The sequence below is a fragment of the Macaca nemestrina genome, chromosome 13 (genome assembly GCF_043159975.1).
Source record: "Macaca nemestrina isolate mMacNem1 chromosome 13, mMacNem.hap1, whole genome shotgun sequence".
Taxonomy (NCBI): Eukaryota; Metazoa; Chordata; class Mammalia; order Primates; family Cercopithecidae; genus Macaca; species Macaca nemestrina.
Window position 1 is genome coordinate 122,378,984 of NC_092137.1, and position 18,283 is coordinate 122,397,266.

General features: G+C 43.8%; 1 protein-coding gene across 1 annotated transcript in view; it reads left to right on the forward strand.

Moving 5' to 3' along the window:
• LOC112428072 (uncharacterized) overlaps positions 1 to 14,223 on the forward strand; it is a 22,208-nt gene extending 7,985 nt beyond the window's left edge. Inside the window, exon 4 of the mRNA XM_071076117.1 lies at positions 3,652 to 14,223. Within this exon, the coding sequence (XP_070932218.1) occupies positions 3,652 to 3,736 (85 nt within the window). The 3' untranslated portion in view covers positions 3,737 to 14,223. The remainder of the gene's footprint in view (positions 1 to 3,651) is intronic.
• The last annotated feature ends 4,060 nt before the right edge of the window (positions 14,224 to 18,283 follow it).

Genomic DNA, 18,283 nt, shown 5'->3' on the forward strand with positions numbered 1-18,283 from the left:
TCTTGGCAACCAGTTAGCCAACTGTGAACAGTGTGGTTGTATATTTTGTTTATAATTCATTCTGCGTGTACTTTGAAAAGATAGTTGTATATGGATGAATGGATTTATTTTTAGTGAGAGTGGCAGAGAAGTTGGCCTGAAGAGAACCAGCCAAAGGATGTTTGAAAGATGCTGGAATTGGACTGTCAGATACTTATGAGGGATTTGCAAAGAATGATACTGGACTGTGGGGACAGGGAAGGTCCACACCTCCTCCGTGACTATTATTCTGCCCTTGTGAGCTACAATCCTGGAGGCGTCAGTGCTCTGGAGCTGACCATAAAGCTTCTGAGGTCAGGCCAGCCACATAGTGAAGTACTGCTCACCTCCCTTCTGGTCCCAATATGAGGATGGAAGAGTTAGCTGTTTTTCTATGGAATCTATGTATTGTTTTGGAAAGTTTGACAGGAACTTCCTTTGGTTGTAAGTACAATGGTTAATTACATCGGGTTTTATTCTCTCACATTGAAGTCCAGAAGTAAGCAGTCCAGGGCTGAGATGAAGGCTCTGTAAGATTATCAGGGAATCAGGCATCCTCTGTTTTTCTCCTCTGCCATCCTTAAGGCATGGCTTATGTCCTCAAAGTCACAAGGTGGCTATTGGGGTTCCAGCCATTAAATCCACATTCCAGGTAGAAAGAAGGAAAAGTCAAGGCCAAAAGGGAGTTTCCTAGCTGTTACTCTTTCTTTTAAGTACCCGACCAGAAGTCCTATCCAAAAAATTTGATTTTTATCAGCATAGCATTCACCTGATATTTGATTTATCAATATTTCATTGGCCTGATTAGCTATACCTAGCTTCAAAAGAAGCCAAGAAATATAGTTGGGTGCTCTGCTGCTCAGAATAGAACCAGAGTTCCTATCATTAAGGAGGTGAAGAATGACTTCTGGCTAAACACAAACAGCTTCTGCCGCAGTAAGCATTACTCAATGCTCTTTGTCAACACTTTAGCTCTTGCCAGCTACTTTATCATGAGAATCTATAAGGTGGCTCGAAACCCTGAACCTCTGATCTTAGAGTAGATGGCCTTTTGCATCTTCTGCAGACTCTGCACAGGTTTTGTACACAAGTATGATGGGGAGGAATCCACATCTTTGTGTGGCACCTCTGGCATGTTCAACAGGCTGGGTACCACACCAGCGGCCAGATATTTGATCATCATGAGGACTGGTTTTTTTGAGGCCTCTGCTACTGGGGTTCACCATCACTCCATTTGTCCTGCCTGAAGTTCCACATTCCTGCTCATTTACAGGATGAAAGAAGGAAGGGCCATAGTAATTCTCTATCCTTCATCCACAGGAGTGTGAATATGGGACAAGAAATTAAAATAATTATGCTTTTTAATGCCTGGATAGCAAGAGCCTATCCTCCTCCTCATCCTGGTGCTCACACACTCTCAGCAGCTGTCTGAAATTACTGCTTTACTCCTAAGCAGGATTTCTTAAAGCCATAGATGTGAGGAAGCTGATCTAAGTCTCTATTGTGTAGGTGTGGACAGGACAGTCTGTGTTTTGGCTTCATGGTACTGATGTTGAGGGCAAGAAGGACATCATGTCTCATAGGCCTGGCCTTCAGTCACATCCTCATGCCTGTTGCTTTGGTACTGAGGGATGACCATTTGTAGACAAGCAGTGTCTGGAGTTAACTTTCACTTTGTGGTATCCTTTGAGATTAGACAAAGCCCCATTTCCTGTAGCCGTTTTCACAGTGGCTAACCTCTTCAGCCTGGGACCCCACCCAGCTGCCACGGCTGTACCTGGATGCTGCACAGGACTCCGAACTTTTTGGGATGAACATGTTTCCCTTCCACAGCTACAAGTGAATATATGGTGAGAAAGGGAAAAGTCTGGCACGGTGGCTCATGCCTATAATCCCAACACTTTGGGAGGCCGAGGCAGGCGGATCATGAATTCAAGAGATCGAGACCATCCTGGCCAACATGGTGAAAACCTGCCTCTACTAAAAATACAAAAATTAGCTGGGTGTGGTGGCATGCACCTGTAGTCCCAGCTACTCAGGAGGCTGAGGCAGGAGAATCACTTGAACCTGGGAGGCGGAGGTTGCAGTGAGCTGAGATGGCGCCATTGCACTCCATCCTGGGCGACAGAGCAAGAATCCATCTCAAGAAAAAAAAAAAAAGAGAGAGAGAGAGAGAGAAAGGGAAGGGGCTATATCCAGGGTGCTGTGGAATGGCAGAGCCAGACTAAGGAAGCTTGGTTATCAGTAAAATTAAACAAAGATGAAACAACCACCACCACTGTAGAAACAAGGATAGTTGGGTGATGGATTTGTCTTCCAGAACCCAGAGGTCAGGTCTGGGGCCAGAAGACCACAAGTAAAGGGAAACACAGGGTGCTGAGCCGAGTGAAGAACAGGAACACATAACCAGAATCAGAGCTCCAGGAAGAGACAAGAGGAGCAGATGAAGAGCTCACAGCACAGCTATAGTGAAGGCACTGGCAGTCCTAAGTACATAGAAGCTTGATGTTTCTTATGGTTTTTTTTTTTTTAATTGTTTTAATTTTTTTTTGTGTGTGAGACGGAGTCTCGCTCTGTCGCCCAGGCTGGAGTGCAGTGGCGCGATCTCGGCTCACTGCAAGCTCCACCTCCCAGGTTCACGCCATTCTCCTGCCTCAGCCTCCGAGTAGCTAGGACTACAGGCGCCCACCACTGTGCCTGTAGAGACGGGGTTTCACCGTGTTAGCCAGGATAGTCTCGATCTCCTGACCTCATGATCTGCCCGCTTTGGCCTTCCAAAGTGCTAGGATTACAGGTGTGAGCCACTGTGCCCCGCCTATTCTTTCTATCTTTTTTTGTACTCATTAACCATCCCCACCTCCCTCCTACCCCCCACTACTCTTTGCAGCCTCTGGTAACCATCCTTCTACTCTCTATGTCCATAAGTTCAATTGTTTTTTAGATCCTACAAATAAGTGAGAGCAGGTGATGTTTGCCTTTCTGTGCCTGACGTATTTCACTTAGCATAATAACCTCCAGCTCTATCCATGTTGTTGCAAATGACAGGATCTCATTATTTTTTATGGCTGAATAGTACTCCATTGTGTATAAGCACCAAATTTTCTTTGATGTTTATTTTCTTACTAAAGTTTCTAGTTGTATAAGTGCATTTGATTTTTGGCTCAAGTACTCAGGTATTCATTCGTTTAGAGAATACATGATGAGGCCAGGCACAGTGGTTCATGCCTATCATCCCAGCACTTTGGGAGGCTGAGCCGGGTGAATTATGAGATCAGGAGTTCAAGACCAGCCTGGCCAATATGGTGAAACCTCGTCTCTACTAAAAATACAAAAGTTAACTGGGTATGGTGGCGGGCGCCTCTAGTCCCAGCTACTCAGGAGGCTGAGGCAGGAGAATCGCTTGAACCCGGGAGGCGGAGGTTGCAGTGAGTTGAGATTGCACCGCTGCACTCCAGCCTGGGTGAGAGAGCGAGAATCCATCTCAAAAAAAGAAAGAAAGAAAGAAAATATATGATGAGTGCCAGGCACCACACTGGGAGCACAGCAATACATAGATGTGAAGGAGCTCTTGTTCTCCTGCAGCATTCAGCCTTGCGATAAATAAATAAATAATACGTCTGTTGCCTGTCTTAGGGTTTCCTTCAAACACCTGCAAAGCGTATTGATTGGAGAGCTTCTGACCAATTTGGGGATCCTCCAGGCATCCTCTCAAACTTGAGGTATCCCAACGAAGCGTATGGCATGGTTGATTGAGACTGTTTATGAAGACTGTGGTCCCAAATGGAGGTATGAGGATAAGCAGTTGATAGAAGGTGCTCAAACAGAAATCGCCATTACCTTGAACAAACACGTGCTGAGTCTCACTGGGGACTACTTGTCTGGCTGAAGCACCTCCACAGTACCCGGAAGCCTGATTTTCATAAGCATCACTGATGTTGGGTGATAGAGGATTTGCGACTGAAGACTTTCCCACAGGTGCTGCACTCATGGAGCTTCTCTCCAGGGTGCACTCTCTGATGGTGAGTGAGCCACCTTTTCTGCAGGAAGGTTTTCCTACATGCAATGCGCTCATGGGGCTTGTCTCCACTATGAATTTTCTGATGCCGATAATGGGATGAGCCGTCAAAGAAAACCTTCCCACAGTCATTATCTTCGGAATGCGTCTCTACAGTGTGCACTGTCCTGTGTCGAATGAGGGATGAATGGTCCAACAGAGCTCTGCCCTACCCCTGCATTCCTAGGGCCACTCTTCAGGGCGGGTTAGCTGTGGCCGGAATACCTTTCCCGCTGAAGGGTTCTCCACACGCTGTGCATTCATAAGGACTTTCTCCAGGATGAGTTCACCGATGTCCAGTAAGGGTTAATCAGTTGTAGAAAGTTTTCATTGCATTCAAAGGGGCTCTTCCCAGGGTGTGATGTCAGTTGTTTCTCTTTTCAATTTTAATTAATGTTACAGAGACAAGGTCTCACTATGTTGCTCAAGCTGGTCTCAAACTCCTAGGCACAAGTGATCCTCCCAAAGTGCTGGGATTACAGGCATGAACCACCACGCTGGCTGACATCAGGTTTTTCTTAAGGCTCCTACAGCTGAAGCCTTTTCTGCATTCTTTTTTTTTTTTTTCTTTTTTATTATACTTTAAGTTCTAGGGTACATGTGCACAAAGTGTAGGTTTGTTACATGTGTATCCATGTGCCATGTTGGTGTGCTGCACCCATTAACTCGTCATTTACATTAGGTATATCTCCTAATGCTATCCCTCCCCTCCCCTAACCCTGTGACAGGCCCTGGTGTGTGATGTTCCCCTTCCTGTGTCCAAGTGTTCTCATTGTTCAATTCCCACCTATGAGTGAGAACATGAGGTGCTTGGTTTTCTGTTCTTGTGATAGTTTGCTCAGAATGATGATTTCCAGCTGCATCCATGTCCCTACAAAGGACATGAACTCATCTTTTTAATGGCTACATAGTATTCCATGGTGAATATGTGCCACATTTTCTTAATCCAGTCTGTCATTGATGGACATTTGGGTTGGTTCCAAGTCTTTGCTATTGTAAATAGTGCCGCAATAACATATGTGTACATGTGTCTTTATAGCAGCATGATTTATAATTCTTTGGGTATATACCCAGTAATGGGATGGCTGGGTCCTGTGGTATTTCTAGTTCTAGATCCTTGAGGAATCGCCACACTGTCTTCCACAATGGTTGAACTAGTTTACAGTCCCACCAACAGTGTAAAAGTGTTCCTATTTCTCCACATCCTCTCCAGCACCTGTTGTTTCCTGAGTTTTTAACGATTGCCATTCTAACTGGTATGAGATGGTATTTCATTGTGGTTTTGATTTGCATTTCTCTGATGGCAAGTGATGATGAGCATTTTTTCGTGTGTCTGTTGGCTGCATAAATGTCTTCGTTTGAGAAATGTCTGTTCATGTGCTTTGCCCACTTTTTGAAGAGGTTGTTTGTTATTTTCTTGTAAATTTGTTTGAGTTCTTTGTAGGTTCTGGATATTAGCCCTTTGTCAGATGAGTAGATTGCAAAAATTTTCTCCCATTCTGTAGGTTGCCTGTTCACTCTGATGGTAGTTTCTTTTGCTGTGCAGAAGCTCTTTAGTTTAATTAGATCCCATTTGTCAATTTTGGCTTTTGTTGTCATTGCTTTTGGTGTTTTAGACATGAGGTCCTTGCCCATGCCTATGTCCTGAGTGGTATTACCTAGGTTTTCTTCTAGGCTTTTTATGGGGTTTTCTAAATATACAATCATGTCATCTGCAAACAGGGACAATTTGACTTCCTCTTTTCCTAATTGAATACCCTTTATTTCTTTCTCTTGCCTGATTTCTGTGGCCAGAACATCCAACACTATGTTGAATAGGAGTGGTGAGAGAGGGCATCCCTATCTTATGCCAGTTTTCAAGGGGAATGCTTCCAATTTTTGCCCATTCAGTATAATATTGGCTGTGGGTTTGTCATAAATAGCTCTTATTATTTTGAGATACGTTCCATCAATACCGAATTTATTGAGAGTTTTTTTATCATGAAGTGGTGTTGAATTTTGTCAAAGACCTTTTCTGCATCTGTTGAGATCATCATGTGGTTTTTGTCGTTGGTTCTGTTTCTATGCTGGATTACGTTTATTGATTTGCATATGTTGAACCAGCCTTACATCCCAGGGATGAAGACCACTTGATCGTGGTGGATAAGCTTTTTGATGTGCTTCTGGATTCGGTTTGCCAGTATTTTATTGAGGATTTTTGCATCGATGTTCATCAGGGATATTGGTCTAAAATTCTCTTTTTTTGTTGTGTCTCTGCTAGGCTTTGGTATCAGGTTGATGTTGGCCTCAAAAAATGAGTTAGGGAGGATTCCTTCTTTTTCTGTTGATTGGAATAATTTCAGAAAGAATGGTACCAGCTCCTCCTTGTACCTCTGGCAGAATTCGGCTGTGAATCCATCTGGTCCTGGACTTTTTTTGGTTGGTAGGCTATTAATTATTGCCTCAATTTCAGAGACTGCTATTGGTCTATTCAGGGATTCAACTTCTTCCTGGTTTAGTCTTGGGAGAGTGTACGAGTCCAGGAATTTATCTATTTCTTCTAGATTTTCTAGTTTATTTGCATAGAGGTGTTTATAGTATTCTCTGATGGTAGTTTGTATTTCTGTGGGGTCGGTGGTGATATCCCCTTTATCATTTTTTATTGGGTCTATTTGATTCTTCTCTCTTTTCTTCTTTATTAGTCTTGCTAGCAGTCTATCAGTTTTGTTAATGTTTTCAAAAAACCAGCTCCAGGATTCATTGATTTTTTGAAGGATTTTTTTGTGTCTCTATCTCCTTCAGTTCTGCTCTGATCTTAGTTATTTCTTGCCTTCTGCTAGCTTTTGAATGTGTTTGCTCTTGCTTCTCTAGTTCTTTTAATTGTGATGTTAGGTTGTCAATTTTAGATCTTCCCTGCTTTCTCTTGTGGGCATTTAGTGCTATAAATTTCCCTCTACACACTGCTTTAAATGTGTCCCAGAGATTCTGGTATGTTGTATCTTTGTTCTCATTGGTTTCAAAGAACATCTTTATGTCTGCCTTTATTTTGTTATGTACCCAGTAGTCATTCAGGAGCAGGTTGTTCAGTTTCCATGTAGTTGAGTAGTTTTGATTGAGTTTCTTAGTCCTGAGTACTAGTTTAATTGCACTGTGGTCTGAGAGACAGTTTGTTATAATTTCTTTTCTTTTACATTTGCTGAGGAGTGCTTTACTTCCAACTATTGGTCAATTTTGGAATAAGTGCGATGTGGTGCTGAGAAGAATGTATATTCTGTTGATTTGAGGTGGAGAGTTCTGTAGATGTCTATTAGGTCTGCTTGGTGCAGAGTTGAGTTCAATTCCTGGATATCCTTGTTAACTTTCTGTCTCGTTGATCTGTCTAATGTTGACAGTGGGGTGTTAAAGACTCCTATTATTATTTTGTGGGAGTTTAAGTCTCTTTGTAAGTCTCTAAGGACTTGCTTTATGAATCTAGGTGCTCCAGTGTTGGGTGCATATATATTTAGGATAGTTAGCTCTTCTTGTTGAATTGATCCCTTTATCATTATGTAATGGCCTTCTTTGTTGCTTTTGATCTTTGCTGGTTTAAAGTCTGTTTTATCAGAGACTAGGATTGCAACCCCTGCCTTTTTTTGTTTTCCATTCGCTTGGTAGATCTTCCTCCATCCCTTTATTTTGAGCCTATGTGTGTATCTGCATGTGAGATGGGTCTCCTGAATGCAGCACACTGATTGGTCTTGACTCTATCCAGTTTGCCAGTCTGTGTCTTTTAATTGGAGCATTTAGCCCATTTACATTTAAGGTTAATATTGTTATCTGTGAACTTGATCCTGTCATTGTGATGTTAGCTAGTTATTTTGCTTGTTAGTTGATGCAGTTTCTTTCTAGCATCGACATTTTGGCATGTTTTTGCAGTGGCTGGTACCGGTTGTTCCTTTCCATGTTTAGTGCTTCCTTCAGGAGCTCTTGTAAGGCAGGCCTGGTGGTGACAAAAATCTCTCAGCATTTGCTTGTCTGTAAAGGATTTTATTTCTCCTTCACTTATGAAACTTAGTTTGGCTGGATATGAAATTCTGGGTTGAAAATTGTTTTCTTTAAGAATGTTGAATATTGGCCCCCACTCTCTTCTGGCTTGGAGAGTTTCTGCCGAGAGATCCGCTGTTAGTCTGATGGGCTTCCCTTTGTGGGTAACCCGACCTTTCTCTTTGGCTGCCCTTAACATTTTTTCCTTCATTTCAACTTTGGTGAATCTGACAATTATGTGTCTTGCAGTTGCTCTTCTCGAGGAGTATCTTTGTGGCATTCTCTGTATTTCCTGAATTTGAATGTTGGCCTGCCCTGCTAGGTTGGGGAGGTTCTCCTGGATAATATCCTGCAGAGTGTTTTCCAATGTGGTTCCATTCTCCCTGTCACTTTCAGGTACACCAATCAGACGTAGATTTGGTGTTTTCACATAGTCCCATATTTCTTGGAGGATTTGTTCATTTCTTTTTACTCTTTTTTCTCTAAACTTCTCGCTTCATTTCATTCATTTGATCTTCAATCACTGATACCCTTTCTTCCAGTTGATTGAGTCGGTTACTGAAGCTTGTGCATTTGTCACATAGTTCTCATGTCATGGTTTTCATCCCTATCAGGTTGTTTAAGGACTTCTCTGCATTGGTTATTCTAGTTAGCCATTTGTCAAATCTTTTTTCAAGTTTTTTGTTTCTTTGTGCTGGGTTCATAATTCTTCCTTTAGCTCAGAGAAGTTTGATTGTCTGAAGTCTTCTTCTCTCAACTCGTCAAAGTCATTCTCCATCCAGCTTTGTTCCATTGCTGGCAAGGATTTGTGTTCCTTTGGAGACGGAGAGCCGCTCTGTTTTTTAGAATTTCCAGCTTTTCTGTACTGCTTTTTCCCCATCTTTGTGGTTTTATCTAAACCTTTGGTCTTTGATGATGGTGACGTACCGATGGGGTTTTGGTGTGGATGTCCTTTCTGTTTGTTATTTTTCCTTCTAACAGTCAGGACCCTCAGCTGCAGGTCTGTTGTTTTCTGGAGGTCCACTCCAGACCCTCTTTGCCTGGGTATCAGCAGCAGAGGCTGCAGAAGAGTGAATATTGCTGAACAGCAAATGTTGCTGTCTGATCGTTCCTTGGAAGCTTCATCTCAGAGGTGTACCCGGCCATGTGAGGTGTGAGGTGTCAGTCTGCCCCTAGTGGGGGATGTCTCCCAGTTAGGCTACTTGGAGGTCAGGGACCCACTTGAGCAGACAGTCTGTCTATTCTCAGATCTCAAACTGCGTGCTGGGAAAACCACTACTCTCCTCAAAGCTGTCAGACAGGGACATTTACATCTGCAGAGGTTTCTGCTGCCTTTTATTTAGCTATGCCCTGCCCCAGATGTGGTGTCTACAGAGGCAGGCAGGCCTCCTTGAGCTGCAGTGGGCTCCACCCAGTTTGAGCTTCCTGGCCGCTTTATTTACCTACTTAAGCCTCAGCAATGGCGGGCACCCCTCCCCCAGCCTCGCTGCCGCCTGCTGTTAGATCTCAGACTGCTGTGGTAGCAATGAGGGAGGCTCTGTGGGCATGGGACCCTCCAAGGCAAGCGTGGGATATAATCTCCTGGTGTGCCATTTGCTAAGACCCTTGGTAAAGCACAGTATTAGGGTGGGAGTGACCCGATTTTCCAGGTGTTGTGTATCACGGTTTCCCTTGGCTAGGAAAGGGAATTCCCTTCCCCCTTGCACTTCCTGGGTGAGGGGATGCCTTGCCCTGCTTCGGCTCTCACTCATTGGGCTGCACCCACTGTCCTGCACCCACCGTCTGACACGCCCCAGTGAGATGAACCCTGTGCCTCAGTTGGAAATGCAGAAATCACCCGTCTTCTGTGTCGCTCACGCTGGGAGCTGGAGGCTGGAGCTCTTCCTATTCGGCCATCTTGGCGCGGATCCTTTCTGCATTCTTGACAGTCATGGGGCTTTCCTCCACTGTGAGTCCTCTGATGATGGGTGACGAATACGTGGTTATATCAGGTTTTCCCACACACGCTGCATTCAAAGTTCCTCCCCTTACTGTTGGTTTTCTTGGCAGGAGTAGATCTTTGCCTCAGTCGTTCTCCTTGGGGGCAGATTTCTTCAACATTTCCCTGAATGGGTTTTCTTCTTTCTCCCCTCAGGCTTTTCAGGGATAAGTACAGGACCCAGAGGACAATCTTTTCAGAGTTTTTCATTAATGTATTTAGTGATTTTACTTTTTTAGAAACATCCTGCCTTTGAGTGGAGTTCTGGCTTTTAGGTCTGGTCTTCTGGTCTAAAATAAATAGCAAATAGAGATCACAGCTTTGAGTGCTAGTTAAGAAGAAAGTATTGTATGTGTTAAGAACAAGTACAAAATACTGGGTGATTGATTGGTAACTCCTTAAAAGAAAAACAACAGGGACAGAGTGAAAAATAGCAAAGGAAAAGAGAAATAGAGATTAGAAGTGGAAAGTGGGCATTTAGTCCACTAAACACGGTTCAGTTATTCATGCTTTAGCTATTTATCATCTAGTGTGCCTGTTAAGTGCTGGGCATGGTAAGTCACTGAAACACGAATGCCTAAGACAGTCATAGTCCCTGCCCTCATGATGCTTATATTCTACTACACAAATGGCAAAGAAACAAACAAAATATGACAGATGGTGATGAGTGCAGTGAAGGAAATAATGAGTGGGAGTTGGAGTAGGGGCTTCAGAGAGATCCTTAAGAGTGGTCATCTAGAATTGATGTTTAAACTAAGATCTGAAAGAAGGAAGTTAATCATGTGAACAGCCAAAAGAAGAGCATTTTGAAAAGAGGTATATGAAGAAAAATAGCAGATGTATGAAGGGGTGGCCTGCCCCTCCACACCTGTGGGTATATCTCGTCAGGTGGCACGAGAGACTGAGAAAAGTAATAAGACACAGAGACAAAGTATAGAGAAACAACAGTGGGCCCAGGAGACTGGCAGTCAGCATACCAAGGACCTGCACTGGCACCGGTCTCTGAGTTCCCTCAGTTTTTATTATTATTTTCATTATCTCAGCAAGAGGAATGCGGTAGGAGAGCAGGGTGATAATAGGGAGAAGGTCAGCAAGAAAACATGTGAGCAAAAGAATCTATGTCATAATTCAATTCAAGGGGAGGTGCTATGCCTGGATGTGCACATAGGCCAGATTTATGTTTCTCTCTGCCCAAACACCTCAGTGGAGCAAGGATAACGGAGCAGCATTGCTGCCAACATGTCTCGCCTCCCGCCACAGGGCGGTTTTTCTCCTATCTCAGAACTGAACAAATGTACAATCGGGTTTTATACCGAGGCGTTCCGTTCTCAGGGGCAGGCAGGAGACAGTGGCCTTCCTCTGTCTTAACTGCAAGAGGCTTTCCTCTTTTACTAATCCACCTCAGCACAGACCCTTTACGGGTGTCGGACTCGGGGACGGTCAGGTCTTTCTCATCCCACGAGGCCATATTTCAGACTATGACATGGGGAGAAAGCTTGGACAATACCCGGCTTTCCAAGGCAGAGGTCCCTCTGGCTTTTCGTAGTGCATCGTGCCCCTGGTTTATGGAGACTAGAGAATGGCGATGACTTTGACCAAGCATACTGCCTGTAAACATTTTGTTAACAAAGCATGTCCCGCACAGCCCTAGATCCCTTAAACCTTGATTCCATACAACACATGTTCCTGTGAGCACAAGGTTGGGGCGAAGGGGCTGGGGCAAAGTTACAAATTAACAGCATTTAAGCAAAGCAATTGTTCAGGTACAGGTCAAAATGGAATTTCTTATGTCTTCCCTTTCTATGTAGACACAGTAACAGTCTGATCTTTTTTTCTTTTCCCTACAGATGTACATAGAGCTATAGAAGAGGGAGTGAGCAGGGCAGCTTGCTACGGATAGAGGAGTGTAAACATCTGGGAAAAAGTAGGGAGACAGGCTAGCTCCTGGGAAAGTAGCTGCCTGTGACTACTGAGTGGATCTAACGGGAAAAGGAAGGTGGTAAAAGATAAGCAGGAGAGGCCGGGTGCGGTGGCTCACACCTGTAATCCCAGCACTTTGGGAGGCTGAGGTGGGCGGATCACCTGAGGTCAGGAGTTCAAGACCAGCCTGGTCAACATGGTGAAACTGCATCTCTACTAAAAATACAAAAATTAGCCAGGCATAGTGGCGGGTGCCTGTAGTCCCAGTTACTTGGGAGGCTGAGGCAGGAGAATCGCTTGAACCCGGGAGGTGGAGGTTACAGTGAGCCGAGATCGTGTCACTGTACTCTAGCCTGGGTGACAGAGTGAGACTTCATCTCAAAAAATAATAATAATAAAATAAGCAGGAAAGATGAAAAAGTGTTATCAGAGTTGAAATAAAGGTGTGTCTCAGCCCTCTCCTCTCCCAGCCTCACCCCTCACCACTACCACCCCCAAGAAAAACAAACAGGAAGGGCCTTGCTGTGGACAGCTCCACTTTCTCACTCATTATCTGTGTGTGTGCTGTGTACCAGGTAGTGTTTTGACAGTAGGCGAGAACATAAAACATCTCTGGTGGTGTTGACATTTTAATTAGGGGTAGGTGTGTACAGACAGTAAACAAAAGTAAAAAGTAAAAATGTCAGGAAGACAGAGCTGGGAAGACAGCTGAGAGTGCAGGGGCTGGGAAGTGTGGAAGGGATGGCGAGAGTTCTGTTTTATTTAATTTTTTAATTTTTGAGATGGAGTCTCACTCTATTGCCCAGGCAAGAGTGCAATGACATGATCTCAGCTCCCAGCTTCAAGTGATTATCCTGCTTCAGCCTCCCAAGTAGCTGGGATTACAGGCATGAGCCACCATGCCTGGCTAATTTTGTATTTTTTTAGTAGAGACAGGGTTTCACCATGTTGGCCAGGCTGGTCTTGAACTCCTGATCTCAAGTGATCCAACTGCCTTGGCCTCCCAAAATGCTGGGATTACAGGTGTGAGCCACCGTGCCTGGCTCAGAGTTCTGTTTCTAGACAGGATGGCCAGAGAAAGCCTTGCTGAGAAGGGGGCACATCTGAGCAAAGACTTGGAAAAGGTGACAAGAAAGCCATGTGCTTATCTGGAGCACAGATTTTTGAGGCAAAGGCCCAGTGTGACCATGACCATCTCCATAGGCCTATGAGACCCCAAGGAGGGGTCTCTATGTGAACCTTCCACTAAATCCCACCTGCCCATCCACACATGCCTACAGAAGTACTTCCTGCGCCCTGTCTCACTTCACCTTCCTGAATATCAAGTTTCCATGGCTCTCCACCTCCATTCAACTGGAAAATCACATCAGGTTTAGGAAATAAAAGTCCTGTTCACAAAGAACAGAATGAAAAACGGCTGTTTAGGATAGAAACCCATAGCCACCTCAGGGTTTAGTAGCAGTGCCTTACTTTCTAGGGGGGAACATAAAACTGTCCAGCAAGCATATGCAACTTTCTAGAATCACATACACAGCTCTCTGAAGGGAAGTCAGGGCGACTTTCTAGAAAATCGGAGTTAGGTCTCTTTGAAGTGGTTCATGTGTTCTTTACCTGATGAGTATCTGGGAATGTCCCCCATATGGACCTGGTGTTCTTGTGGGTTGAGGGAAAGTTCTTGGCTTAGAGCAGTGGAATATGGAGAAGGTTCCACACCTCAGGAACAACCCCATGAAGCCATTTTCTTTTATAGCTTTAAAAATAATGAATTTGTATCCCTTAATTATATATCTGTGCAATTTTGTTGAATTTGATGAAAATACAAATTCAACTGGAAGAGTTTTAGATAATATAAAACACGACTATAAACATCAATAAACAGTTTTTTAGAAATCCTTAAAAAGATAAATTATGATGGCTTTGGTTTTTAAAAATGTAAAATAGGCCGGGCGTGGTGCCTCACACTTGTAATCCCAGCACTGAGAGGCTGAGGTGGGCGGATCACCTGAGGTCAGGAGTTCAAGACCAGCCTGGCCAACATGGTGAAACCCCGTCTCTATTAAAAATACAAAAATTAGCTGGGCGTGGTGGCGAGCGCCTGTAATCCCAGCTACCTGGGAGGCTGAGACAAGAGAATCACTTAAACCCAGGAGGCAGAGGTTGCAGTGAGCCGAGATTGCACCACTGCACTCCAACCTAGGGAGAAGAGCGAGACTTCGTCTCAAAAAAAAAAAAAAAAAAAAAAAGTTAAATAGTGAAATTTATAAAGCCCTCATTTTCTGTATTTAGTTTCTAAATGCATTATGAAATGCTTAAGACATATAAGAAGCATAAAGACTAAAGCAAACACCTATGGACCCACCACCTAATTTAAGAAATAAACATTAACACTAAGGTTGAAGTCCCTCCCTCATCTCCTCTCTTCCCCTCCATGAGCTAACCACTGTGCTAAATTTGGTGTTCATCACTCCACATATTTTAAAATGTGCTTCCTCGTTTTATTTGCAGTTTTAAAAATATTTTAAAACATACCATGTTCACTGGAGACAACTGGGAAGTATAAAAAGGAGATAGGCTGAGCACGGTGACTCACACCTGTAATCCCAGCACTTTGGGAGGCCGAGGCAGGCGGATCATGAGGTCAAAAGATCGAGACCATCCTGGCCAACATGGTGAAACCCTGTCTCTACTAAAAACACCAAAAATTAGCTGGGCGTGGTGCCGCATGCCTGTAGTCCCAGCTACTCAGGAGGCTAAGGCAGGAGAATCACTTGAACCTGGGAGGCAGAGGTTGCAGTGAGCTAAGATGGCACCACTGCCCTCAGCCTGGTGACAAAGTGCGACTACATCTCAAAAAAAAAAAAAAAAAAGAGATAAAGAAAGTGTATAAAGTGGCCAGGCATGGTGCCTCATATCTACAATCCCAGCATTTTGGGAGGCCAAGGTGGGTGGATCACCTGACGCCAGGAGTTCGTGACCATCCTGGTCAACATGGTGAAACCCCGTATCTACTAAAAAAATACAAAAAATTAGCTGGGTGTAGTGGTGCATGCCTGTAATCCCAGCTACTGGGAAGGCTGAGGCAGGAGAATTGCTTGAACCCGGGTGGCGAAGGTTGCAGTGAGCCAAGATCATGCTACTGCACTCCAGCCTGGGCGACAGACCGAGACTCCGTCTCAGAAGAAAAAAGAAAAAAGACAAAAGTATATAAGCTTTCTAGTCAAAGATAATTAGGGATAATATCTTGGTGTTGGTCCTTCTTTTTCTATGCATATATGTGGAAATATATTGTAAATGTATTCAAGTTCCAAACATTTTGTAACCTGGGTTTATCATTTAGCAATATATTATCATCTTTCCAACTCTGTAAATATCACTGCTAAATGTCACTGATAAACTCCAGTGGAGCCTTCTCAGGCTTTGTCTTCCTTGATTACCTGGCAACTTGGAGTGTTTTGATCATTCCCTCTTTCTTGAAAATCTTGTGACTTCTGTGACACTGCTGTCCCCTGGTATTTCTCTGACCTCTCTATCTCCATCTACTCATTCTCCTTTGAAGCCTCGTCCTGTCTTCACGCCCTTAAATCTTGGTCTTCCTGCGACCTATCACATGAGATCAGATGTGGAATTTTCCACTTGTGGCTTTAGCTCAGCACTCAAAAAGCTTCACATTTTGGAGCATTTTGGATTTCAAATTATAATGGTCAATCTGTATATACATTTCCCAATCCACTCAAACCCTTGTAAAAGCATTTCAGAGAAGCCCCCTCACTAGGATCCCCATCACCCAACTCAACATGCCTACTTCAACTTGCTTTTTACCACAGGAGTCTTGCCTCAATAACATAGACCACTTAGGAACTTGATATCCATTGCAGTCAATCTCTTAGACTTCCTGAGGAATCAGTTCTAGCTGGTTATTGAAAATGAACATATTCATCTTGTCTAATGGCTGGCACCTGGTATCTTTGCTTCCATCTTCAACTCTGTGTGATTTATTATGTCAGACTTGCAGAGGGGGTTATTCTTAGAAATGCAGGCCTGGGGAGGAGGGGTGGGCGTGCCTGAGCCCAGAAGCTGGCCAAGCCTCCCACTGGCCGCCCTGGCATCCTGACACCCCAGATGCATTTCTGGGATTGGTGGGCCTGCCAACTGTCTGTGCCAGGTTGCGGTGCCCAGCTTTTTGCCATCTGCCATATTCTTTCCATTGCAAGGTTCTCTAGCATTGCCAACCTTTCTTTTGATTCGTGGAATGCTTCTGTGCCTTTGTGTGGCAAGCACTCAATTCTCTCTTAAAACTTAAGAGTTTGGCCAGGTGCACTGGCTCACACCTGTAACCCTAGCACTTTGGGAGGCGGTGGCGGGTGGCTCACGAGGTCAGGTGTTTGAAACAGCCTGGCCAACATAGTGAAACCCCGTCTCTACTAAAAATACAAAAAATTAGCCGGGCGTGGTGGCAGGCGCCTGTATTCCCAGCTACTTGGGAGGCTGAGGTGGGAGAATTGCTTGAACCTGGGAGGCAGAGGTTGCAGTAACCGAAACCGCGCCACTGCACTCCAGCCTGGGCGACAGAGCGAGACTCTGTCTCAAAAGAAGAAACAAACAAAAAACAAAAACTTAAATTTGTCATCAGTAATATTATTTCACGTCTTTGAAACTCCTTTTAAAGCTTGACATCAGTGATATTATTTCATTTCTTTGAGGTTCAAACGCCTGCAAACACTATCCAGTCATTTTTGCTTTATACCTTAAGAATGCTGATATTCTTCCAATTTGATCAATTTCTGATTCCAAGATTTGACCCTACTAATGGCCATTAGGTAAAGCCAAAACCTCAAAATTTAAGGTCTCCACTATTACATGCCATATTGGGAGATATTAATTAAAAGATAAAATGGCCATTTCCTGTTTTTAGAAGGAAGTGGAACAGTATCCACATTGAAAAAAAAAAAAAAAAAAGCTCTGATAACCAAATTTAAAAGGGGAACAAAGGGAAAACAATCAAATCCATATCTCCACTCTGTTTCCATTACTACTGTGCTCAAAAGTCCATTGGTATCTTTTCCAAGGATAATAGAGTAAAAAAGATGTCCATCGAATCTTGAATTCGTTCCAGTCTCATCTTGCTGAAAATGGTAGAATGTATTAGGGAAATACCTGACCCTCAATTTACTTTTAACGAGGCAGTAAAAATTCAGAACTCCCAGTCATCAGCCAAAAGTTTGTCCATAGTCTTTTTTATTTCCTACTTGACATTATTTAGCAATATCACATATTGTCCACACCCACAGATTCTGTTACGTGTTTTTCCTCAAGTTGCTTTCAAAAGTCCACAGATCAAGTCTTCCCTGCCGTTTGTCTTCTCTAGGGTGAACAGAGGAATAGGGTTGTTAGTAGGTTGAGGAGGGTCTGTTTGGTAATTCAGCTTCTCGAATCTGACTTGAACTTCCAGAGGAAATTCATCTCAATCCACGGGGAATCATGTAGGGCAGTCTAATTCCAGACAGCCTTTCAGAACCAGGTCCTTTTCTGAGCTTCACCCTAAGTGAAGAGCAAGAGAATGCAGATGCCTAGAGTCGAGGTCATCTAGTGCGTATCCTTTAACAAAAATGAAAATACAGGACTGGGCCCAGGGAATAGAAGGGTTTTTGGAGTCAGGAGGTAAAGTTCAGCAATGGGGATCATGTTAAGGCAGATCTTAAATATTGAGATAATTTTTCACTGAATAGGGAGCTATTTTAGGTCTTGAGGAAGGCAATGATGGGCAGGAAGGGGTCACTTGCAAAGACTGGGTTAACAGTAATATGCAAACTGTAATGGTGACAGAGGCTCTCGGTGTTAACCAGCTTTCAAGGTGCTTGTTTACTTTGTGACAGAGGCTCTCGGTGTTAACCAGCTTTCGAGGTGCTTGTTTACTTTCCTGGCCTCCAAGTGCTGGGTTCTGTCTTCTTAGATGTGGACAGAAGTGATGTAAGCCTGGGTCTAAAAAGAAATCCGACAAATTCCTCTAGCTTTCTCTTCCTCCCTTGTGGTGACTTTGGAAGCCAGATGTTCCAAATAATGAGGAGAGAATAAGACAGAGTGGTTCCCGTCAGGTTTTAAGGGAGACATAGCTCTCTGTGGGCTATTACTGTACCACATCTTAGCACATCCCTCTTCAACAATCAAGTGGGAAGAACTGGAATTAGGAAGCTACTGCTGCCAGGAGTGGGAGCTGGGGATGATAAAAGTGTAGGCTGGGCTGTGAATTCAGACAAAGAATGCAAATCCAAGAGGTGTTTTGAATGGAGAGAATCTGGTAAGTAGAAAAGTCA